Raw genomic sequence first — 25,636 nt, 5'->3', positions numbered from 1 at the left:
GCAGGCTTCCTTCCGGAGCGAGGGGCGGGGCTGTTTAAGCTTTTGGCTGCTTTTAATCTCAGCAAGGGGCTGCGACTTCCAGGCAAGTCTTTTGTGTTTGTTGTTTTCCCACCTAGAACAGCCTGACCTTTCTTTAGCCTAGGGAAACAGAGCTTGTGGTTGTGTTTCAGGAAGGCTGAAGCTGCCCTTTTTAGCAAGGACTGAGCTGACTCTCTCCCTGTATGTATCGGTGGAGTTTCCTTTTTCCCCTTCTCTCCGACTGGAATTTAGCCTTATTTACAGTGTCCCCTGAAGCTTTCCTGCTAGGGTGGTGTTGAACACTAGCTTTCTATAGGCTTCCTTCTCCTAGGATCTGTCTCCTAAGATATAGGTTCTTTCAGGATTTGGCTCCTAGCTCAGGGTGACCTTAGGCTGCCCTTATTGCTTATTTCTCTGAGCTGTTTTAATTCAATTAAATAATGGAATAAATGGGAGCTACTTACCCTCTTTTCGCTCTGCTGCCTAACTCGCCTTGACGCTTTGTGAGCTGGGGCCTTGACGCTTCGTCAGCTGGGGCTCCCTCTAGCTCGTGGAGCACAGCAATTAGAATATTCCCAGTTCCCAAATCTACCAGAGAGTTCCGTCAATTTCTGGGTATGGTGAACTTCTTGGGTCAATTTTTGCCTTGCCTATCAGATCTTACTGGCCCACTCAATCAACTGTTAAAAGTGGACAATGCATTTGTCTGGGACCCATGCCAAGAATTATCTTTTGAAACAATCAAAGAGGCCCTGACAACAGCACCTGTTCTCATGACATTTGACCCTTTGAAAAAGACTGTTATTTCTGAGATGCTTCATCCTGTGGGTTGGGAGCTGTACTGTTACAACTCCAGGGTGATGGGCATATCCATCCAGTTCCCTTTGCTTCAATGACCTTATCACTGTCTGAAAAATGGTATGCTCAAATGGAGAAGGTGCTTGGGCCATCACCTGGGCATGTGAACAACTCCAGGATTTTGTTACAGGACTATATTTCATGGTTGAGACAGCCCACAAACCCCTTGTTCCCATTTTCATTACCAAGAGATTGAATGATCTCACCCCTCGGTTACAAAGGTTCCAGATGAGAATGATGAGATATGCCTTTGATATCACTCATGTACCAGAGAAGAAACTGACTGTTGCAGATGCACTTTCTAGACATCCCCCTCTGGGGGAATGTGGAAATGGAGAACTAGAATAGGAAGCTGCAGAATATATCCAGTCCATTGTGTCAGGCTTTTCAACCTCAGACAAACACTTGCAGGACATTGGGAAGGCCCAGCAGACAGATCCCATTTTGTGTAAGATTGCACAGTACAGTGTGGAATGATGGCCAAAGAAATGCTTACTTGACCAGGAGTGTCTGAAATTCTGGCAGGTGCACCATGACATCACTGTTCCAGATGGAATGTTAGTGAGGGGAGCTCACCTGGTCATCCCAAAGAAGATGTGAGAAGAAATTCTTTCCAGAATCCATAGTGGACACTGGGGTATAGTCAAGTGTTGGGCCCAGGCAAGGGAATCAGTTTGGTGGCCAGGACTCTCAACAGAAATAGAAAAGATGGTGAAGAGATGCCAAGTTTGCCTTCAGGAGAGTGGCACCTGCCATGAACCAGTGATGCCCTCAGAATTTCCCAAGAAGCCCTGGCAAAAGGTTGCACTAGAACTCTTTCATTACCAGGGAAACTGGTACCTTCTGCTCACAGACTACTATTCCCGATTCCCAGAAATAGCCAGTTTATCCAATTTGAATTCCCATACAATTATCCAACATTGCAAGTCCATATTTGCCAGGCATGGGGTCCCAGAGCTGGTCAGGAGTGACAATGGACCTCAGTTGCTTCCTCTTAAGACTTCAGAATTCTGGAGATTTGCAGAAGAGTATGGGTTTCAGCACCAGACATCTAGTCCCAGGTTCCCTCAAAGCAATGGGTTTGTGGAAGCAGCTGTTAAAATAGTAACACTGCAATTGAAAAAGAATGCTGACCCGCATAAGGCCCTGATGGAATATAGGGCCTCTCCTCTCTCAAATGGATACAGCCCATAGAGTTCCTTATGGGAAACCATATCAGAACAACATTACCAATGGCCCCACAGCAGTTGCTCCCCCAACTGGTGGATCTGGAGGAACGGACTAACTAGGAAAACTAAAGAAGGCAGAGACAAAAGAGGAACTCTGATAATTGCCATGGAGTCCAACCCTGTGATGAACAGCCTGGTGAAACAGTTTGGGTTTGTGATAAAAGAACCTGGGGGCCGGTAGCTGAAAAGGTTCACTCTCCAAGATCATATTGGATAGTTACCCCAAAGGTTAAGCTTAGAAGAAACAGCTTCCATTTGAAAAGATCCTATAGAAACAATCCCCCTGAGTCTCATGAAGCCAGGCTACAGCATAGTCCACTGTCAGAGGATGAGGAGACTCATCCATTGGTACGGGGGCAACTGCATGAGAAAGAACCACAAAACCCTAGTAAACTGGAATCTCCAATGCCATCATACCGAACCAGGAGTGGTCAGGAAGTTAGGCCCCCACAGCGGATGGATTTGTAAATTTGGAAAGAGAGGAATTGGAACTTAAAAGGGGGGAGATATGTAGTTAGTTCCTGGGTCGAGGAGAGGAGGGGGGAGGAGCAAGGACAGTCAGACAGGCCTAGAGGGGAAGGAATCAGCTTGGCTTCCTGTGTAAAAAAGGTAAAGGTGTCCCCACACTTGTAGTGCGAGTCGTTTCCGACTCTTAGGGTGACGTCTTGCAACGTTTACTAAGCAGACCATATATATATGGGGTGGGATTGCCAGTTCCGTCCCAGGCCTTTCTTTACCCCCCAGCATAGGCCGGGTACTCATTTTACTGACCACGGATGGATGGAAGGCTGAGTGGACCTAGACCCCTTTTACCGGAGGTTCGACTTCCTCCTTCCGTTGGAATTGAACTCCGGCTGTGAGCAGAGCTTCGACTGCGTTACCGCCGCTTACCACTCTGCGTCACGGAGGACCTGTGTACTGATACATAAATAAAGCTGTCCTAGTTAAAGTTTACCTAAAGTGTGTGGAGTTGTTTCTAAGAAAGGCAGCCCTATTAGGCAACAAGACACCCTCCATTCCCTGCCCCCTTCAAATTCCTCTTTGTATTGCTGTTTTGTAAGGTCTGGAAACCAATCTGTGAGCACCTTGAAAACAATGTAATGATTACTAGAAGCCAACATGGATTTATCAAGAACAAATCCTGCCAGACTAATCTTATCTTATTTTTTGATTTGGTAACCTCCCTGGTAGACTGTGGGGATGCTGTGGACATAATATATACAGTATTTTGACTTCAGCAAAGCTTTTGACAAATTGCCCCATGATATTCTGATTAGCAAATTAGCTAAATGTGGGCTGAATGGAACAATTAGCAGGTGGATCCATAGTTGGCTACACAATCTTACTCTGAGTGCCTATCAGTGGTTTCTTCTCAAAGTGGGGGAGGTAACGAGTGGGATACCGCAGGGCTTGGTCCTGGGTCCAATGCTCTTCAACATTTTTATTAATGACTTGGATGAGGAGGTGCAGGGAATGCTTATCAAATTTGCAGGTGATACAAAATTGGGAGGGATAGCTAATACCCTGGAGGACAGAAACAAAATTCAAAGTGTTCTTGATAGGTTGGCACATTCAGTTGAAAACAACAGAATGAAATTTAACAGGGATAAGTGCAAAGTACATTTAGGAAAAATAAACCAAATGCACAGTTATAAGATGGGGGATACTTGGCTCAGCAATACGGCATTCAAGAAGGATCTTGGGATTGCTGTTGATCACAAGATGAATATGAGCCAACACAGCAATGTGGCTGCAAAAAAGGAAATGCTATTTTAGGCTACATTAACAGAAGTATAGTTTCCAAATCACATGAAGTAATAGTTCTCCTCTATTTGGCACTGGTTAGGCCTCATTTTGACCACTGAGTCCAGTTCTGGATACCGTACTTTAAGAAGGATGCAGACAAACTGGAACAGGTTAAGAGGAGGACAACAGGAATGATCAAGAGACTGGAAACAGCCTTATGGGGAGAGATTGAAAGAACTGGGCAAGTTTAGCCTTGAGAAGACTGAGAGGAGATATGATAGCACTTGAAAGTACTTGAAAGCTTGCTACACAGAGGAAGGCCAGGATCTCTTATTGATCATCCCAGAATGCAGGATTCAGAATAATGGGCTCAAGTTACAGGAAGCCAGATTTTGGCTGAACATCAGGAAAGACTTCCTGACTGTTAGTACTACAATGGAACCAATTACCTAGGGAGGTGGTGGGCTGTCCAACACTGGAGGCCTTCAAGAGGCAGCTGGACAGCCACCCATGCAGTATGCTTTAAGTTGGATTCCTGCATTGAGCAGGGGGTTGGACTCGATGGCCTTATAGGCCCCTTCCAACTCTACAATTCAATAATTCTAAATGGGGGCCCACCACTGGTATATGCCATCCCCCCCCCGTATAGTGCTATGCATTAACACAGTATTTCCAGGCAGGCGGCAGGGGTAGGGAATGACAAGCACTACTATCGCCACTAGTATGTTTTTTCCCACCCCTAGAAAATGCCAAAATGCTCCTTTCCAAAATGCAGAAGTGAGCACCCTAATCCTATCTGTTCATACTACACTGTGATCTGGACTATGAGCATGAGTTTAGTTAGTGCCTCTCAGCTTTTGACATTGGTCTTCCTTCTTAATTTATACTACTATTTTGGTGTTGGTTTTGGAGGTTGGATACAAATGCAATTACTTGTGTGCAAGGATCTTTGCATGTTCACAAGTCATTATACAGCCTGCTATTGTGTGCAAGGATCTGTGGTTCAAAGGTAGCAAACAGGATTTCTCTAACTCCCTTCCTAAAGCAATGGAAATACTGAAACAGTGCAGCTATGCCCCATCATCCCAGAATGCAGAACACAAAATAATGGGCTCAAGTTGCAGGAAGCCAAATTTGACTGAACATCAGGAAAAACTTCCTGTTAGAGCAGTACGACAATGGAACCAATTACCTAAGGAGGTGGTGGGCTCTCCAACACTGGAGGCCTTCAAGATGCAGTTGGACAGCCACCTGTCGGGCATGCTTTAATTTGGATTCCTGCATTGAGCAGGGGGTTGGACTCGATGGCCTTATAGGCCCCTTCCAACTCTACTATTCTATGATTCTATGAACTTGCAAGGGGCCTCTAAGGCCATCAAGTCCAACCCTCTGCTCAATGCAGGAATCAAGTCATATTGTGATGATGAGGTATTAAGGGTGCATTTACTTCTACAAATCAGTAAGGTCCCAGGGACATTTAAACTATTCAGTTATTGGCTTGTGAGAGATCAAGGTGCAGCCTCGCTCATAATCCTGCCTTTATCTGGATCAATGTGCCTCCTGCTCCAAATGTTGCAGCACCTCCAACTTTGATGCCTACCCCACAGTTTGAGAGTTACTTCATTAATTGGTAAGGGGAATAATGTATAGGAAAACCTTGCTTTAGACATATTTTGCAGCCACACAGTTGTCTAGTATTGTTGAATCTGGTGTATCCTGGCAGGATGTTTGCTCTGTTTCACTGGGTACTTGCCTGTTTCCTGAGCAATGTCTGTTTACAGAGATGCTGGATCCTCCTTTCAGAGTTCACCAGGGTATGCTGCTGCACTTGCTACACCCACACATCCAGCCCAGCTTATATTCCTTTGGAACATTTTGTAGGCATCAATCTGAGCCAATTCACATGGGGGACATTAAATGCAACTTGCATATAGATCATTGTGCATAGATTTGAAATAATAACTGTGTGTTTACTGTACAAAACAGCCATTTCTAAAGGAGCTTCACTGTTCCTTTTCTTCAGTAGATTGACCATCTCTCTGTCACCTGAGGATGTGAAATGCCTTTTAGTCTACCACCTTATTGGCAAGGAAGTGAGTCCTACTGAAGTGTTCATTTACAAAGACTGTTTCAGTCCCACACCAAACAATATCACTGGGGAAGTTATACTGCTTGTGGGCTTCCCATATGCATCTGGTTGGCCATTGTGAGAACAGGATGCTGACAAGATGGGCCACTGGTCTGATCCAGCAGGCTGTTTTTATGTTCTTAATGTAACTACATAAAACACGTAGGCACATTCTGTGCAAGGAGTTGCATCCAATATTGACTGCCATTGTGTTTGCGCAACAGACTTCTGAGCCCTCTGGAGCAGATTTTGGGGGTGCGTGGGGAGAGGAGAGGAAGGGAAAGTCCTGTTGCATGAGCAGCAGCAAACTATTTAAAAGATCATGTAGATTAGGAGATACTATCCAGATTGTGATATTCCTACTAGAACCACTGATGGCTTCCAGCTCAATTGATGATGCTGAAAAATACCCCAAAGGTTTTTCAAGCCTTTTATTTTTCTAGAGTTCATTACCTGGATCTTTTAAAAGTCATAGATAAGGGACTGCATGGTCTTGCTGTTTTACTTTTTTGTTTTGATACAAATTATTTTTCAGTCTAACTTCAGCAACTTGTCTGTCATGATAATACACATGTATGACTGCATCATTCACTTCTGGCAGGCAAGCATAAAATAACAGTCACTGGTGTATATTCCTGCATCTATTAAATCCCACAAGAATTAGCATTTGCAATGTCTCCAGCTGTCAAGGGATTATTTTCCCCCTGCAGTGAACAGCCAGTTTTATTCTGAGCAGCAGAACTTTCAACAGAAGCCAAAACTCATGTCTCATTTAGAAATTGCTCCCCCATAGCCATCTAATAGTATATTTACTCTCATTTCAATGCACACTTTGTTTCAACTGTAACGCTCACTCCACCTCTGCAACTTTCATGATGAGGACAATCTGTGAAAAGCATAAATAAACCTGAGGCTATGCTTACATCTCCCACTGCCACTTCCACAATGCAGTGGGAAGGAGAAAGAGAGCTTCCAAGAATACTATTGCAGGGTACTATTCTGGTACCTGGAAGTTCTAATTGCTAATCCTACAGCCATGGCCAGCTGAAGCTACTGAAGGAATGCACACTTCACCTGCTCAGAGGCACCTTGGTCATGAATATTATTTCACATGTTTCAGAGCTAAGCATACAGAAGACAAATTTTAGGGCCAAGTGCTGCTCAAATAAAGCAATAGACTGATCATATACAGAGTTAGAGGCAGAATGGACATGATGTTGAATGTGAGATTGCATTTCATATATCTAGTTTTGTTTTTTTCCTAAATAAGAGTGGCAGCAGGGCCAGGGAGACCAGCATCAGAACTGCAGCCCAGGCCCCTTGTCACTGAATGCATAGGGTCGAGGGTTCTTGCTTTCTCCTTTCCTCCGTGTCTATATAGAGTCCTTGTATGTCAAATGTTAGGTCACCTAAGCTCACAGGTTATCAACAGCAGTTGTCTAGCATAGGCGGAGAACAGAGAAGACCCCACTAAAGAATTCTTGAATCTTGGGAGGTACCAGCAATTTTCTATTTGGGAGCCAGACTTCAGACAGCAGAACAGTCTATACGCTATTTATTCTTATCTTGCACACTACCACTAATAAAATGCATCCTAGGTGGCCTTAGCCATCATTGCAGAAACAGAAAACAGAAAAATAGAAATATATATATCAGCATGAAAGAAGTTGCTGGATATCCATTTAATATCAAAGTATAAGACTCTGAAGGCACATCTTAGTTAAAACATGTTACAATAGTTGAAGAACTGAGTTAAACTCTTAAGTCATATCACAAAGCCAAAGTTACACATGGAAATACATGTATGTGATACATGACCCATCAGATGTCATAGAAAGAACAGATGGATGGTTCTCTCCTGCTTTTTTCAACCCCCCACTCTAGCAGAGCTGAAGAGCCCTGAATGCTATGAAACCTGGCCTTTTATACTCTTTCTCTTCTAAGGGAAAGCATGTTCCCATGGTCTTATCTACTTTTTGCTACTTCTCATCAGGCTTTCATCAGATGCTCTAGATGAGTCTTTCTTCTCATCTAGTCTGCTTAACGTCTCCATATAAGGATTTCCTCTTACTTCAGACTGACTGTTTACATAACACTCTGGCTGTCTGCCCAGACCTGTTATCTTGTACCGTACTCAACTTCATGAGAAAATAATGTTTTGTTTATTCCAGATGTTTCTCAGAGTTACAGCTTTAGTACCGAGGAAAAAAGGGGGGCAGTTTCAAACTGCTCCAGTTTTACTATTTGGCTCTCAAGCATACAGCAGACTTTATACACTATTTCAATAATTCTTAAGCATCTTCTAAGCAAATCTAAGCATGCGTAAATGATTTCAGCACATTATATGCATATTTTAAGCAATTATCTGGGCTTTCCCATTACAGTCTCGATAAAAATCCCGCCCCAGCAAATTGCTACTAGCCCCAAGACAGACACTTCCAATGGCACCAAAGGAAGTGTCCATCCCAGAACAAATTCATACTTAAGTACATTGAAATCAGTGGACTGAGGAGAGGGATGGACAAATCTGTCAATTTTGGTTTCTGTTAGTTTGCCATTTTTTCTAATCTTAAATTGGGTTCCTCAGATTTCCATGTCAATTTGTGATATTTTTAAAAAAAAACCTGTGAAAATTCTACAGCATTTTAGTATACTCCTAATATATATGTTTTGTGTGTAATTTTTCTTAATATATACACATTTTTTCAAACACATTTCCCCTTGCATATTATGTTTTTGTATGTTTTGTACACATTACCTGGCTGGAGAACTACACTGCAAAATTCAGAGAAGTACAAATTTGAAAGGATTGCTGTGTTTCAATTAGCTTTTTCTTTTGAAAAGTATACATTTGGTAAGTTTGCCTTTAAATGTGGACTGAATTGAATTGCTCCCCCATCCCTACTTGACGCACACCTAATTCTGCATAAGATCTAGCTATAAAAAGACCTAATGGAAATGAAAATACCAATTCTTTGTGCTGAGTTAATCCTGAAACCAAAAGGGTGGCTTTTACTGACCCACCATGTGGGTATTACTGTGATGGGACAATTAATAGATATACAGCTCTTGGTCCAATCCTGCTTTCCGTATGATATGTTCTGCGTATAAATTAAACGAATAGGGTGATAAAATACACCCCTGTTTCACACCCTTTCTGATTGGGAACCAATCGGTTTCTCCATATTAAGAACGTAAGAAGAGCCTGCTGGATCAGGCCAGTGGCCCATCTAGTCCAGCAACCTGTTCTCACAGTGGCCAACCAGGTGCCTGGGGGAAGCCCGCAAGCAGGACCTGAGTGCAAGAACACTCTCCCATCCTGAGGCTTCCGGCAACTGGTTTTCAGAAGCATACTGCCTCTGACTAGGGTGGCAGAGCACCGCCATCATGGCTAGTAGCCATTGATAGCCCTGTCCTCCATGAATTTGTCTAATCTTCTTTTAAAGCCATCCAAGTTGGTGGCCATATTCTGTCCTAACAGTAGCCTCTTGTCCAGAGTATAGGTTGCACATCAGGTCAATCAGATGCTGTGGCACCCCCATTTCTTTTAAGGCTTTCCATAGTTTTCCATGATCTACACAGTCAAAGGCTTTGCTGTAATCTATAAAGCACAGGGTGATTTCCTTCTGAAATTCCTTGGTCTGTTCCATTATCTAACGTATGTTTGCAATATGATCTCTGGTGCCTCTTCCCTTTCTAAATCCAGCTTGGATGTCTGGCATTTCTCGCTCCATACATGGTAAGAGCCTTTGTTGTAGAATCTTGAGCATTACTTTACTTGCATGAGATATTAAGGCAATAGTTTGATAATTACTGCATTCCCTGGGATCCCCTTTCTTTGGAATTGGGATGTATATGGAACACTTCCAGTCTGTGGGACATTGTTTAGTTTTCCATATTTCTTGACAGATTTTTCTCAAAACTTGGACAGATTCTGTCTCAGTAGCTTGTAGCAACTCTATTGGTATGCCAGCTATTCCTGGTGATTTGTTTCTTCCAAGAATTTTAAGAGCAGCTTTCACCTCATATTCTAAAATGTCTGGTTCTTCATCATACAGTTCCTCCATGAATGAATCTGTCATCCTGGCATCTCTTTTATAGAGTTCTTCAGTGTATTGCTTCCATCTTCCTTTTATTTCATCTCAGTCAGTCAGTGTGTTCCCCTGTTCATTATTCAACACCCCAATCTTTGTTTAAATTTTCCTTTCATTTCTCTAATCTTTTGGAATAGGGCTGTTGTTCTTCCCTTTTTGTTGTCCTCTTCTATTTCTATACAATAACTATTGTAATAGTTCTCTTTGTCCCTACGTACTAGTCGCTGTATTGTTGTATTTAGGGTTCTGACCGTATTTCTATCTCCTTTTGCTTTCCTTCTCTCTTTAACCATTTGAAGAGTTTCTTCAGTAATTCATTAAGGTCTTTCTCTCTTTTTAACTAGAGGTATTATCTTTTTGCATTCTTCCCTGATAATGTCTCTGACTGTCGAGACCCAGCTCTCTCAGGACGATCAAGGACGGGGGTTGGATGAGCGTCAGAGCTGGCTGCTAGAGCAAGGGGAAGAATCAGACGGTGTTGTGGCTAGCGAAGATGAGGTGGGAGGGGGGGTGTTTGACACTGTGCCAGTTCCCACGGACAGTTCTCCTGCCAAAAAAGACTGCACTCAGCTTCCAAATGCCCCCAGGGAGCCGTTGGGGGATGTCTTGGCGCAGGTGCCAACTCCACCCCCCGAGCTCCCCCCTTGGCACGTCAAGTGCTTCCCCACCTCTCGAAGCTGAGTCAGCACCTATCGAGGCTGTATTGCTGGATGAGCTGGCAGAAGCATGCCCCCTTTCGCCCCACACCAGATGCCGGGAGAAGCACTTCGGTCAGACAGAGGTTCTTCGAAGGAATCAAAGATTAAGGGCGAAGACCTTTCCTATTTAAGCCCGCTCCCCCCTGACTGGGGTGTTGACTCAACTTCCTTCACACTCTGCAGAGTTTACTTAGGTAGCTTAGTTAGGGATTGCAGTGAGCTAGCATAGTGTGCCTATGTAACATATTGCCTTTGATGTTACTTTAATAAAACAGGAATTGATTCCATCCTCGTCTCCGTCTCGTGAGTCTCGGTCTAGCCAGGACACTGACTTCACTCCATTGTTCTTCTGGTTCAACTAAGTTTAAAGCCTCAAACCTGTTCCTTATTTGATCTATATATTCTTCTGGGATGTTATTTAAATTGTATTTTGGCATTGTAATGGTTTTGTTCTTCTTCTTTAGCTTTATTCTGATTTTCGATACGACCAGTTCATGATCTGTATCACAGTCTGCTCCTGGTCTTGTTTTAGCAGAAAGTATGGAACTTCTCCATCTTCTGCTACCACTTATATAATCAAGTTGATTCCTATATTGACCTATATAGATGTGTACAGTCGTCTTTTGGGTTGCTCGAAAAATGTGTTCGCAAGAAACAAATTATTGGCTTCACAGAATTCAGTAAGTCTTTCTCCTGCTTCATTTCTGTCTCCTAAGCCCCATTTCCCCACAATTCCTAGTTCTTCTCTGTTCCCTACTTTCACATTCCAGTCTCCCATGATTATCAGCACATCTTGTTTTGGTGTGTGATCAATTTCCTGCTGTACTTCTGCGTAAAATCTCTCCAATTCTTCTTCTTCTGCGTTTGACGTTGGAGCATAGACTTGGATGATGGTTATGTTAATAGGTTTCCTGTTTAATCTCATTGATATCACTTGCTCAGACCTTGCATTGTAGCTCCTAATTGTTTTTGCTACATCACTTCTCACTATTAAAGCAACCCCATTTCTTCTTAATTTCTCATTTCCTGCATAAAATATTTTGTAGTTGCCTGATTGGAAATGTCCCATTCCCGTCCATTTTCATTCACTCACGCCAAGTATTGTAACATTGATACGTTCCATTTCTTGCTTGACAATTTCTAACTTTCACTGGTTCATGCTTCTCACAGTCCATGTTCCTATTGTGTGCGTCATACAACTCCGCACTCTCCTTTCACATCTGTGCACATTAGCCTCTCGGCTTCCGTTCGGCTTTGACCCAGCTGCATCATTAGTCACAGCGCTACTCGTACTTGTCCATTGTTCTTCCCCAGTAGCTTGGTGAGTGCCTTCTGACCTGGGGGTCTCATCTTCCAGCACTATCTTGTGTTGCATTTTGGATACTCTGTTCATAGGGTTTTTGTGGTAAGAGATATTCAGAGGTGGTTTACCATTGCCTTCCTCTGAGTTTGGATGCATCTTAGTCTGGTATCTCAGCTTTGACCATTCTGCCTTGGGTGCCCCTGCTAGGAGTCTAGCCTCTTGGTCTAGACTCCTGACGGCATTGCTCTCAGCATCTTCAACACGCTCAAGCCCCTTCACAACGTTAAGGTGTGCATCCTAGAGGTGGATACAGCCTGATACTCCTGAGTAAATATACACAGCAAGTTCCACTAAGATAACTGGAAATTGCGTCCGAGTAAATGTGTACAGAATGCAGCTTTGCCATGCCATCCTAAGCATGTTTGTTCAGAAGTAAATTGCAACGTGTTCATAGGGCACCATCCAGCTAATGCATCCCATCAACACAAGGATTTCCACTTGCACAATGGGGCTCTCTCTCCCCTCCTGCAAGCACACCCAAGCTCCAGAGTGTCCCTAGAACAGATTTAGGTGGCACGCAGGGGGAGGGAGGGGAAAGCCCTGTTGCACTAGCAGTAAGTGTCACGCCGACAGGACCCTGACTTAGCGCTACACTGGATACAATCCATTGTCACTTGTTCTCTGGTAAGGATGATTAGGATCACACGCCTTAGTTACCAACATCCACTTGTATGCATGTGGCTGCAGTATGAAAGACACAAAATAAAAACCGAGCAGGTATTCTTACCAAGAACAAATGTCGAGGGTGCCTATTTTTCCCACATACTTTCATTAGCGTTCCTTCTTTAACAAACACCTGAAGAAGAAAACAAAGGCATCAGTACATTGTGCCTTTGGAGGCTGCTGTTTACGTTCAGCGACTCAACATGAGAATTAGATCACTTTCACCATGTGTCTGCTGCCCCTGGCCTGGTTTAATTGTCTTCTAAGTAAAAGAGAAAGAGTATATAATGGTAAGCCATGGAAAATAGAGTCTGCAGTGGCATTGTGGGCCAGGGCAGGTGGGCAGAGGAGTGATCTGACTAGCCTGGTAAGCCACTACAAACAAATGACAACAATTGGAGAAAGCCTAAATGGAACTCACCCTTCCTGGTTGGAGGAGGTTGCTCTGCCCCTTGACACTGTACTCTATATGTACCAGCTTCTGCAAATTTTCCTGTGACAGAGAAAGAAATTTATTACTACTATTACTATTACTATTATTATTATGTATTATGTATTATCTGGGCCCAATTCAAGGTGCTGGTTTTAACCTATAAAGCCTTACACGGCCTGGGACCACAATACCTGATGGAACGCCTCTCCCGATATGAACCTACCCGTACACTTCATTCAATATTGAAGGCCCTCCTCCGGGCACCTACTCAGAGGGAAGCTCGGAGGGTAGCAACAAGAAAAAGGGCCTTCTCAGTGGTGGCCCCCGAACTATGGAACGATCTCCCCCTTGAAGTACGCCTGGCGCCAACGTTATTATCTTTTCGGCGCCAGGTTAAAACCTTCCTCTTCTCTCAGGCATTTTAATTTAATTATGTAATATTATAACATCTTCATATTTTTACATTTAACACTGTTAGTATTTTCAATATATTAGTATTTTAATATTTTGTATTTCTGTGTGTTTTGAATTATATATGTGGTTTTAATTGTATATTGATGTTTTATTCTGTTGTGAACCACCCAGAGAGCTTCGGCTATGGGGCGGTACAGAAATTTAATAAATAATAAAATAATAATAATAATGTTTAGCTTTTGATTCTTAGAAGGTGATATCAACATTCCCTTTTAAGTTCAAGAGAAGATAAGAGGCACCAAGACAGGGCAGTTTGCTCCTTGAGGCGGCATAGCAAATAGCATCCCCTTTCCCCAAGTCAATGCAAATTATATCCAAGGCAGGTCATGTTCTTTTGGCACCTGAAGCAGAAAAACCCACAAGTGCCTCTCTCTGGGAGTAAAACAAAATACAATAAAAAATTAAATAAGTAACAATTTGCTGCCCTTTCATGATGCTCACCCTGCCTAATGATAGGGTCAGCTTTCACCTAGATCTCAGTAACAGACTGGGCCTAGAACCTTTTATTATTGCTGAGGCATTACTTTTTTGAAGTTTATGGAAGCAAAATTAGAATGGAGATTCCATACAAGCACTTAACATATTTCATTTATTTATTTTCAAACATTTCTGCTCTGCTCTTCAATGCCTAAAGAGCTTCTAAAGTGGCTAAAAACAGAGCACAATACATTTAAAACAGTCTCTCATTACAACCATAAAATTTTACATAGCATTAACTACAGTACAGATGTTGAAGCCAATTAACAGCTACTGAAGCTGTCACACAGCACCTTTGGCATGGGTGGACTTGAGCACAGAGCCACTAAACCCTGGAACATCCCTACAAGACATACCCTAGCATGGCTTTGTGAATCATCCCTTATGCAGGAAGCAATGCATTGTCCAGCAATTCTCTTCCGTGTGGTCTAGATCCTCTTGTAATGTTTAATCAAGAGGAAGTGTCATTCAGCAAAGGTTCACAGCAGCATTAATTGAAAGTTTCTTCCTTGTAGGCGCAGCCTGTTTACTACTTGATGATGAGCCTTGGTGAGCGATTAATGATGAACAGTCTGTAAACTACCCCCTTGAACAGCTTGATTTAAGTGCTTCAGTTTCAGTTTCTATGGTCACATCCACACCATACATTTAAAGGACATTTAAAGCACATAGTTTACCCCCACAAAGCTACAATCCCCAGCATGCTTAACAAACTATAGTACCCGGGATTCTTTGGGAGAAAGAAGCCATGTGCTTTGAATACGTGGATGTGGCCTATGTCTTAAAAGGGGGAAGAGTTACTTGTGTTTTAACAGAGAAATCTGAGCATTAAAAATGAAAATAAAAATAATAAAAGGAAAACATTAATTAAAGCCTTCTTCCCCTGGCACCTGCAGAAATAGAAGCAGACATTTCTGCTTTTCAAGGAGCAATCAATATGCTGTTTCATCACTGATCTCTCAGCCATGCTCATCAGTAAACAATAAAACAGGCTGAACCTGCAAATAGAAAGTGTCCAATTAAAGGCTCAGGAGCCCTTAAATTCCTCAACAGAACTTTGCCTACCCACAGTAGCTAGGATAGCGTGGCAACTACATTTTGTAAAAAAAAAAGTGCCACAAATCAGGTATGAAAAAACAAAGGCAAACAACACAGAAAATAGTATACTGCAAAATCTGGATTCTCCATAAAAAGTGAATGAAGAAAGAATGGAAATTCCATAGAAAACGGTTATCCTGGAAACAGCCTAAGGCCTTTACATGGGAATTTATTTATTTATTTATTTATTTATTGCACTCGTATACTGCCCCATAGCCGAAGCTCTCTGGGCAGTTTACAGCAATCAAAAACATTAAAACAAATATACAATTTAAAACACATATTTTAAAAACAATTTAAAACACAATTTTAAAATTTAAAACAAAATAAAAACAATTTAAAACACATGCTAAAATGCCTGGGAGAAGAGGAAAGTCTTGACCTGGCGCCGAAAAGATAACAGTGTTGCCATATTTTAAAGAAGCAGCATGTACTATAGGAGCTGCATCAACAGGAGATCATCATGTGAAGGATTTACTGGCACTGAGATGCAATAATGAGAAATCTTCAGCTATTGATTCACTGACTGCCATCACAAATGCACACAATATCAGACTAGTTAATTGTTGTGTATCTATGGTCAAACATTCCTTCACTGGATATTTAGTTCTATAAGGGGGGCAAAGATTCTCTAATAGATAATTTGTTACCTACACTATCACCAAACTACCATTCCCAAGAGTACTTGGGAGAATCCAGGACTGTAAAACTGGTATAAATCAGGGCTGTGCAATGACCACAAGATGTTTGGAAGCAGCCTAACCTATTTCAGATCCACTCTGTGTCATTCCTCTTTGATTCATTATTCAGGTTTAAATCTGATCTGTTAAATCTGCCTGAACAAGAACGACGAATACATGGAGTAGGCTTTGCTATTAAAAATGATCTTGTGAAGCTCTTGTCAGAAGTTCCTACTGGCATTAACGAACAACTCTCAACTCTCTGATTAAAACTTGCCAAAAACCAGCAGGCACATGCACCAACATTAGATGCTGATGAAGACATCAAGGAAAATTTTTATACCCAGCTGGACATCATCTTATCAGAGATACATACCTAAGGAGGATAAAATTATCCTCCTGGGTGATTTCAATGCAACAGTTGGGCGTGATTTTGATTTATGGCCAGAAAACATTGGGAAAGAAGGAGTTGGCAATAGCAACCTGAATGGAATTCTACTTCTGACTAAATGTGCAGAGCATAATCTTGTTATTACAAACACACTCTTTCGCCAGAAAGATAAATTTAAAACATCATGGAAGCACCCTCGGTCAAAACACTGGCATCTCCTGGATTACGTAATTGTCTGTGCCAGAGATCATCATGATGTACTCCTCACTAGGGCCATGACGAATGCTGATGACTGCTGGACAGATCATTGATTAATTCGATCCACTATGGCCATTAATATTGTTCCTCAACGTAGGCTCCAAGGAAGAAAACCAAGGCGTAAAATGAACATCCATGCCCTTCAAGATCCTATTAAGCAAGCTTGCTTTCAAACAACTTTCAAGAAACATCTACCAAGCTCATCGAAAAAATCTGGATGAGGGAGGAGATCCCGGAAGACTCTAGGGATGCCGTAATTATCACTCTTTTCAAGAAGGGTGATAGAACAGATTGTGGGAACTACCGAGGCATGTCTCTTCTAGCTACCGCAGGTAAAATCCTAGCAAGGATCCTCACAAATCGCCTCCTACCTATCTCAGAAGACATCTTCCCTGAATCCCAAAATGGTTTCCGCCCTTCCAGGGGGACAGTGGGCGTGATCTTCACTGCACGACAGCTTCAAGAAAAATGCAGGGAGCAAAACCAACCTCTGTGTATGGCGTTTATTGATCTGATTAAGGCCTTTGATACTGTAAATCGAACTGCTCTCTGGACCATCCTTCTGAAAATTGGATGCCCTGATAAATTTGTGAATATTTTGCGACTCCTCCATGACAACATGACGGCAACAATTTTGGATAACAATGGCTCTCAAAGTGATCCATTCAAAGTGGGATCAGGCATCAAACAGGGATGTGTCATTGCTCCGACCTTATTTGCTACTTTCATCACCATGATTCTACACCTTGTTGAGGGGAAACTTCCCACTGGCGTGGAAATCACATATCGAACAGATGGAAAGCTTTTTAACCTCAGTAGGCTGAAAGCAAAAAGTAAAGTAATTACAACCTCTGTCATAGAACTTCAATATGTCGATGATAATGTAGTCTCCACACATTCAGAGGAAGATCTTCAAACTATCCTAAATGTCTTTGGAGAAGCATATGAAAAGCTTGGCCTCTCGTTTAACATCAAAAAAACCAAAGTGCTTCATCAGCAAGTGCGAACCAATCCCTCTGTAGCACCATCAATCCAGCTTAATGGTGCAACGCTGGAGAATGTTGATCACTATTCTTATCTTGGCAGCCATCTCTCTGTAAAAGCTGACATCGAGCTGAAATTCAGCATCGTCTGAGCTCTGCGAGTGTCGCATTCTCCCGAATGAAGCATAGAGTGTTTGTGGATCGGGATATTCGCAGGGAGACCAAAATGCTTATTTACAAAGCCACTGTACTACTGACCTTACTGTACGCCTGTGAAACACAGACCATCTATAAACGCCACTCCCAACTTCTTGAAAGATTCCACCCATGCTGCCTCTGGAAAATTCTGCAAATTACTTGGGAAGATAGGCAGACTAATGTTAGCATATTGGAAGAAGCAAAGACCACCAGTGTTGAAACAATGATCCTCCAACATCAACTTCGCTGGACCGGTCATGTTGTCCGAATGCCTGATCACCGTCTTCCAAAGCAGCTACTTTACTCCCAACTTAAGGATGGAAAACAGAATATCGGTGGACAGCAAAAGAGGTTTAAAGATATTCTCAAAGCTAATCTAAAAAATGTAACATAAGCATTGAGAAATGGGAAGCCTTGGCCCATGAGCATCCTAATTGGAGGTCGGCCATTATCAAAGGTGGTATGGACTTTGAAGAAGCACGAGTACAGGATGAAAGGGACAAACGAGCTAAGTGGAAGGCACGTCAAGCAAATCCTCATAGTGACCATCTTCCATCTGGAAACCTATGTCCTCACTGTGGGAGGCTGTGTGGATCCAGAACTGACCTCCACAGTCACTTACGGACCCACTGTTAAAGACCTTACCCTGGAAGACAGTCTTACTTGGCCACGAGTGATCGCCAATGAAATGAGTGTGAACAGCTTTAAAAAAGTGAATACCAGGTGTAAGGGACAGGTAATCCAGATTGGAACTGCTGGGAGTGGGGGCTGCTTTTTTAAAAAAGTGACCCCACCAGTGTTCTTATCCAGATCAGGGCCCCTCTCCCCATTGTTAGTAAAAAGCTCTTCATGCAGTTGCTAATTGCAAGAATGGCATGTTGTCTAGTTTGGCCTAGCTTCACACAGTCCAAAGTGCATAGATTTAAGTTTGGTATCTTACATTTGTAGCACTGTTGTAAACTGACTTTTAAATGGGAATAATATCTTACAATAGATTTTTAATGGTAACTTTTCCTGGCCCTCTTTGGGCTAGGCTTTAGATGCAATTGCAGGACAGAGAAAGTAGATAAAACAGGGTGTATTTTTTAAAAAAATGTGTTATGCGAACGCTTTTAAAAATACCTTCCTTTATCCACTTTCTCCTACAACTGCATATTTGCTGGTGCTTAGGTGACAAAGGGAACAGAAACCACCCTTGATTGTCATAGAACTGCTAATAAGATTATCTGTGATGCTTTACCTTCAAATGCAATAGATATGTGTAGCTATGGTCTCTATAAATGAGGTTAAGTATTAAGTACATAAGAAAACTGGGCATCCTCTGCAGAGATCAGAGAGCTCATTAACAGAGTCTGACCCTATTAACTGCCTACCTGTGTTGAAGAGCTTAGATACAATGATTGAGTACTGGCAAGCTGTGTAATGTCCCACAGTAGGGTATTTAAAATGAATCTAATGAGACAATTGTTCCCATTATAGTGACAAAGTTGGATGACACTTTGGTACGAAAGGAAAGAGTTTTTAATGAATTACTCTCATTATATTTACAGCATCGGCACAGTCTCCTAATATCTTGGTCTCTGTCTTTCTTGCACCACAGTATTCTTGTACCTTTGAAACATTTTAATTGGGCAGATGGTTTGTTGAGGCTGCAAGTCGATGTAGGCTTACCCTGGTATTTGTGCTTTTGAAGATACTAGAGCTTACTTACAACTCAAAACACACAGGGCTGGTCTATGAAGGAGAGGTGGAAAGGAACAGGACAGTGTCATTTAAGTTTTGTACAGTGCCAATCATTACAGCTGAATTAATTGACTAATTGGTATGATGAAATGATTACTCAAAAATTAAAGGAGTGTACTGAATTTTAATCAGAGCCATGTCTAGGAAAAAGGCCTATTCACAGTCTATGCCATGCCTTGTGATACAAGCAATGCTTTTAAAATTATTTTCTGCACAAAGCATCTTTCGGGTTGGTATTTAGTTGGGAGAAATTGCTAGTTTCATTAAACAACATGAACATATAAATTTAATTAGGGTAATAATTATTTAATAGGTTAATTAAACAGCTAATTTGTTGAAATAAAAATGTATAGCTTGTTTTAAAAGCCTTTCATTCAACTGAAAGTAATGCTAGGAATTTAAGATTCATTCATTTTATTGCATTTTTGTTGCTTTGTTATATATTAAATTTTGCTTTTGAAAGAGATATGCCTTCTCTGGCATTGTTGAGTCTGTTCTGAAGCTTGGCATACCACAGACTTATGGGTGATGAAACAGGCTGCACAATGGCTAGAGAGCAAGAGGAGAAATACATGCTGCAAAGCTGACTGAACATGAGTGAGAGTGCATAATTATGCCTACTGTGTGGAAGTGAGGGTGGCAAAGATCCACTTCTCTGCCTCCATTGCATCCTCAACTAGCCATTCAGCAGAGCTTTTCTGTATTGTCTGGAGACTGTTGATATCTACTCCAGGGAATGGAGTTTTAGAACCTTTGGTGTGACTTGCTTGCAGGTCATTTTGAGGATCAAGTCTCTCACCTCTGTAGCGATCTTGATACCACATCCACACTCACTGCAATATTCAGTGAAGTATGTGGCACAATGTCTGCTATAACACCATGAGATCAGTTTCAGTTAATGTTGCCTGATGACATGGACATACTTAAGGCGATGTAGCCAGTCACAACTTCCCTCAACTCTTGTCCTCTTGGCTGATTAAAGCTTGCTGAGGGAGTATGACCAGGTGGATCAAAGGTGTGACCAATGCATCCTTGTCGGAAGAAGTGGTCCTGGCAGTCTTGATCTGACCATTCCTGAAAAAGCCCACCTATCCCTGAATTGCAATAATTCAATCTACAATGACTCTGAATCCTGGCAAGACTGAGGTGCTATGGATGGGTGTTTCGTCAGCCTGGATAATTGGTCAATGGCCTGCTTTGGAGGGGGCCATACTCCCCCTGAAAGAGGTTCATAATCTGGAGGTACTTCTGAACCCATCACTGTCGCTAAGACCCAGGTGATCTCAGTGGCTAGGAGTGCCTTTTACCAGCTTCAGTTGGTAAGGCAACTACCACCATTTCTGGATCAGGATAGTGTGTCCACTTTTGTCCTTGTGCTGGTAACCTACAGATTGGATCACTGCAATGTACTCTATGTAAGGCTGCCCTTGAGGTTGACCCAGAAGCTGCAGATATGGTGGCTTGACTGCTCACTGGGGTGAAATATTGCCACCATATTACGCTACTGCTGAAAGAATAGCACTGGCTGCCAATTAGCTACTGAGCTAAGTTCAAGGTGCTGGTATTGGTGTTCAAAGCCCTATACAGCTTGGGACAAGGATGCCATTACAAAATATTCCCTCATCCCTACATATCCACCTGTTCACTGCATTCTGCAGGAAAGGGCATCCTGCAGATACCATCCTGTCAGGAGGTCTGTTCCAGATGATATTGGAATTGGGCCTTTAGTGTTGTGGTATCTACCCTTTGGAACTCACTTCCACTGCACAGTAGACAGGTGCCTGCTAAAGACTTTTCTCTTTCAACAAGCCTTCTAAAGTCTTTATCCCAGTTGGTATCTGTCTTGGATTTGAATTGATTTTATGTATATGTTTTTGTTGTTGTAAACAATTTTTATATTTATATTTGTTTTTAAAATTATTTTTAATATAAGCAATTGTTTTAACTTTAAAACAGTAACAAAGTATAGTTTAAAATGCCTGGGAGCATAGCCAGGTCTTAACCTGGCACCGAAAAGATAGAAGCGTCGGCGCCAGGCGTACTTCGGGGAGGCTGTTCCACAGTTCGGGGGCCACTACAGAAAAGGCCCTAGATCGAGTAACTGTCCTCCGGGCTTCCTGATGGGTTGGTACCCGGAGGAGGGCCTTAGATGCTGAGCGAAGTGACCGGGTCAGTTCATAGTGGGAGAGGTGTTCCACAAGATACTGCAGTCCCACGCCGTGTAAGGCTTTATAGGTCAAAACCAGCACCTTGAATCTGGCTCGGAAACAAATGGGTAGCCAGTGCAAACGGGCCAGAACAGGTGTTATATGCGCTGACCGGCTGGTCCTCGTCAGCAGTCTGGCTGCTGCGTTTTGCACTAGCTGAAGCTTCCGAACTGTCTTCAAGGGCAGGCCTACGTAGAGCGCATTACAGTAATCCAACCTAGAAGTTACCAGAGCATGAACAACTGAGGCGAGGTCATCCCTGTCCAGATAGGGGCATAGCTGGGCTACCAACCGAAGGTGGTAGAACGCATTCCTTGCCACCGAGGCCACTTGCGCCTCAAGAGACAAGGAAGGATCGAAAAGAACCCCAAGACTACGAACCTGTTCCTTCAAGGGGAGTGTAACCCCATCTAAAACAGGGTAAACATCCACCATCTGGGCAGGGAAGGCATTCACCAACAGTGTCTCAGTCTTGTCTGGATTGAGTCTCAGTTTATTAGCTCTCATCCAGTCCATTATCGCGGTCAGGCAGTGATTCAGCACATCCACAGACTCACCTGTAGAAGATGAAAAGGAGAAATAGAGCTGTGTGTCATCAGCATGCTGGTGGCAACGCACTCCAAAACTCCTGATGACGGCACCCAGAGGCTGCATGTAGATGTTAAAAAGCATGGGGGACAAAACCGACCCCTGAGGGACTCCACAATGGAGAGTCCAAGGTATTGAGCAATGTTCCCCAAGTACTACCTTCTGGCGACGATCCGCCAAGTAGGAGCGGAACCACTGCCAGGCAGTGCCTCCAACTCCCAACTCCGCGAGTCTCCCCAGAAGGATACCATGGTCGATGGTATCAAACGCCGCTGAGAGATCAAGGAGAATCAACAGAGTCACACTCCCTCTGTCCCTCTCCCGACAAAGGTCATCATACAGGGCGACCAAGGCTGTTTCAGTGCCAAAACCAGGCCTAAAACCGGATTGAAATGGATCCAGATAATCGGTCTCATCCAAGAGCACCTGGAGTTGACCGGCAACCACCCGCTCCAGAACCTTGCCCAAAAAGGGGACATTCGCCACCGGTCTATAATTGTTCAAGTTATCTGGGTCTAAGGAAGGTTTCTTTAAAAGAGGTCTCACTACTGCCCCCTTGAGACTACTAGGGACTACTCCCTCACTCAAGGAGGCATTTATCACTTCCTTGGCCCAGCCGGTGGTACTAGTCCTGCTAGCCTTCACTAGCCAAGATGGACAAGGATCTAGAGCAGACGTGGTCGCCCGCACCAATCCAAGCACCTTGTCCACTTCCTCAAGCTGCTCCAACTGAAACTCATCCAATAATGAAAGACAAGACCGTGTTCTGGACACTTCAGTGGATTCATCTGTCATAACATCGGAGTCTAGGTCCCTACGGATGCATGCGATTTGATATTGATTTGATATTTATCAAAATCAGTACTACTTAATAAGTAGCACAGCATGTTAAGCACTCACCCCTTGTTGCATGCTGTCATTAGCTCGGTCTGCAACCTCAGAAATGATAAGCAAGGCAGCTGTGGAACAAACCAGAAAGACACAAGTGAGGTTCATAAAAGAAAAGATGTGCAGAGTTTTAGGAGGAGAAAAACAAAGTATTTCCCCCTCAAGTATGGAGCTTTGTTGACACCAAAAGAACTTATATTGCCTAGGAATTAATGCTGTTCAAGGAATATGGGTTCAAGTCCCTGTTTATCCATCGCTATAGTCTGGTAGCCTTGGGAAAGTTATTGTATCTCAGTCTCACTTCCACAAAATGAGAATAGAAATATCTGTTCCTATTGCCCAGGGCTATTGTGAGAAAAGATGAGATGAACATGGCACATTCTTTTCTGTTAAAGTTACTGCAAAAATACACAACATGCAATGGGAGAAGTTGCTGATACCCTGGACGAATTTACTTGAGTAAACCTGAGTCAGGGAACATATGCAATGGAAGAGCCCAGTTTTGTGTTTTGTTTTTTAAACAGAATATTGTGCTTGATTCCATTTGATCAAAGTATGCATTTTGGAACCTTCTGGGTTTGGATCTAGCCCCAAGCTGACATCCAAAACTGCCTATAATGAAGACAAATCCACAACGTTCTTTAGGAAAACATATACACTTAGGTTTCAATCCAATACACACTTACCTGGTAATAAATCCCATTAAATTCAGCACAGCTTGCTTCTGAATAGATATATGAAGGATTGCATTGGCAGGTGGCACTCTTATGTACACCTATCTCAAAGTGAGCCCCATAGACTACATGGGACTTACTACTGAGTAAGCATATATAGAATTGTGCAGTTACAGTGCATTGTTTACTCATACGTAAGTCACATTATGTTTTATGAAGCTTACTCGCAAGTAAGTATTTTTTGGATTAAAGTTTAATATAATATATTCAATGTATTTAAGGGTTTCAGTTGCTGCAATCAACATGGCTGATGGCTAGATATGAGTTATGGGGCCAGCATGCATATCAAGAACACTTCAAATGAGATACTGGCCCACACAAAACCATGCATTAAGAAAATGTCCAGTGTTTCATATAAATCAGACTCAATGTAACAAGCAGCTCTTGACCATGAAGGCAAACCCAATGGCTTTATGATGGCCATTTACACTGCAAGCCTATGCATGCCTACTTAGAAGTAAGTCCCACTAAGTTTAATTAATTAATTAATTAATTAATTAATTAAACTTATATACCGCCCAACTAGCAATAGCTCTCTGGGCGGTGAACAACAATGGAACTTGCTCACACTAAGTGTATATAGCAGGTGTAGGGAACCTTTGGCCTTCCAGATATTTCTGAACTATAGTTCTTATCAGCCCCAGCATGCATGGCCAATGACCAAATATGATGGATTGTAGTTAAGCAAAATCTGGAGGGCCAAAGTCTCCCCACATTGGTATATAGAATTGCAGTCTTACAATTCAAAGTGATATCACTACTCATGACCAAAGAATCACTTAGTAAAATTGTTTAAGTCAAGTAAATACTTTGTCATCACATACATTGTTCATTCTAAATATGTAATATTACTTATTTTGAGATCATTAGGAACTTAAAAATCAAAGAACAGTAAGTTTTTGATGAGTGAGTGGCTTTAGCCCAAGCTGACATGAACTGGAGAAGTAATTCATCCTAAAATCAAGCTGAGATCTTAGTATAGTGATGTTGATCGTTCATAAGACTTTTTCCTGGACAAGCAGAGACACTACCAATTAATCATGCACAATAAATACTTTATTTTTATTTTAAATTACCTTGTGTTTCTTCATACTCAGCAGAATCAGGGCAAAGGTTATTCAAGTAATCTGTGATGAAACAATCAGATATAAAGTATGTAGTAAGTCCCAGATAAACTCTTTTTGATCTACTCAAACACTAACAGGGCAATCCAATTCATGGGAAGAGGGTGGAAGGGATGCTGCAGAGGAGGAACTGACAGGAAGCTCCGCAGCATCCATTTCCTGTTCAGGAGGCTCCAAGCTGGTGGAACATTGGCTCCACCGGGAGCTGTGTGCACGAATGAAAAAGAAAAAGCTGGCTCTCATGAATACTCCTACCAGCGAGTAAGCACTCCCCACTGATTTCCATTAGAATTATTTTCTTAGAGCGACCTTTTTCTCAGCATAACTTTGGCCCGATCAGGACCTGCATGAGTGCTCCAAATGAGAGTTGGATGTTGGTTCCTCCTCTGACACCCCCCGAATGCCACTTTTTGGGGCCATACGCCGACTTCCACTGGCACCCCTTCTGCTGGGTTGGGCTTCCCTGGCGAACTCCAGGCTTAGCCGGGGGTCTGCCATATCCAGCTACTCTCAACCCAGTGTAAATACCAATTGGATTGCACCCTAAATCCTTAATCTAGGTA

The 25,636-nt window shown here is 42.5% G+C and overlaps 1 protein-coding gene across 11 annotated transcripts in view; it reads right to left on the bottom strand.

The window, feature by feature from the left end:
• Window positions 1-25,636, bottom strand: part of FGD5 (FYVE, RhoGEF and PH domain containing 5) — a 295,580-nt gene that overhangs the window by 41,700 nt on the left and 228,244 nt on the right. For all 11 annotated transcript variants that reach the window (XR_009761507.1, XR_009761505.1, XR_009761506.1 and 8 more), the window contains 4 exons: window positions 25,026-25,076; window positions 23,228-23,286; window positions 13,219-13,290; window positions 12,862-12,930 (listed from right to left, as the gene is read on the bottom strand). Coding sequence is in view for 7 of the 11 variants with exons in the window: in XM_061618450.1 (XP_061474434.1) it covers window positions 12,862-12,930; window positions 13,219-13,290; window positions 23,228-23,286; window positions 25,026-25,076 (251 nt within the window). In the remaining 4 variants the exon portion in view is untranslated. The remainder of the gene's footprint in view (window positions 1-12,861; window positions 12,931-13,218; window positions 13,291-23,227; window positions 23,287-25,025; window positions 25,077-25,636) is intronic.

Source organism: Rhineura floridana, chromosome 3 (assembly GCF_030035675.1).
Source record: "Rhineura floridana isolate rRhiFlo1 chromosome 3, rRhiFlo1.hap2, whole genome shotgun sequence".
In the NCBI taxonomy this organism is placed as follows: Eukaryota; Metazoa; Chordata; class Lepidosauria; order Squamata; family Rhineuridae; genus Rhineura; species Rhineura floridana.
The sequence above is the reverse complement of the archived record's forward strand: the minus strand, read 5'-3'. Positions and strand labels throughout refer to the sequence as shown.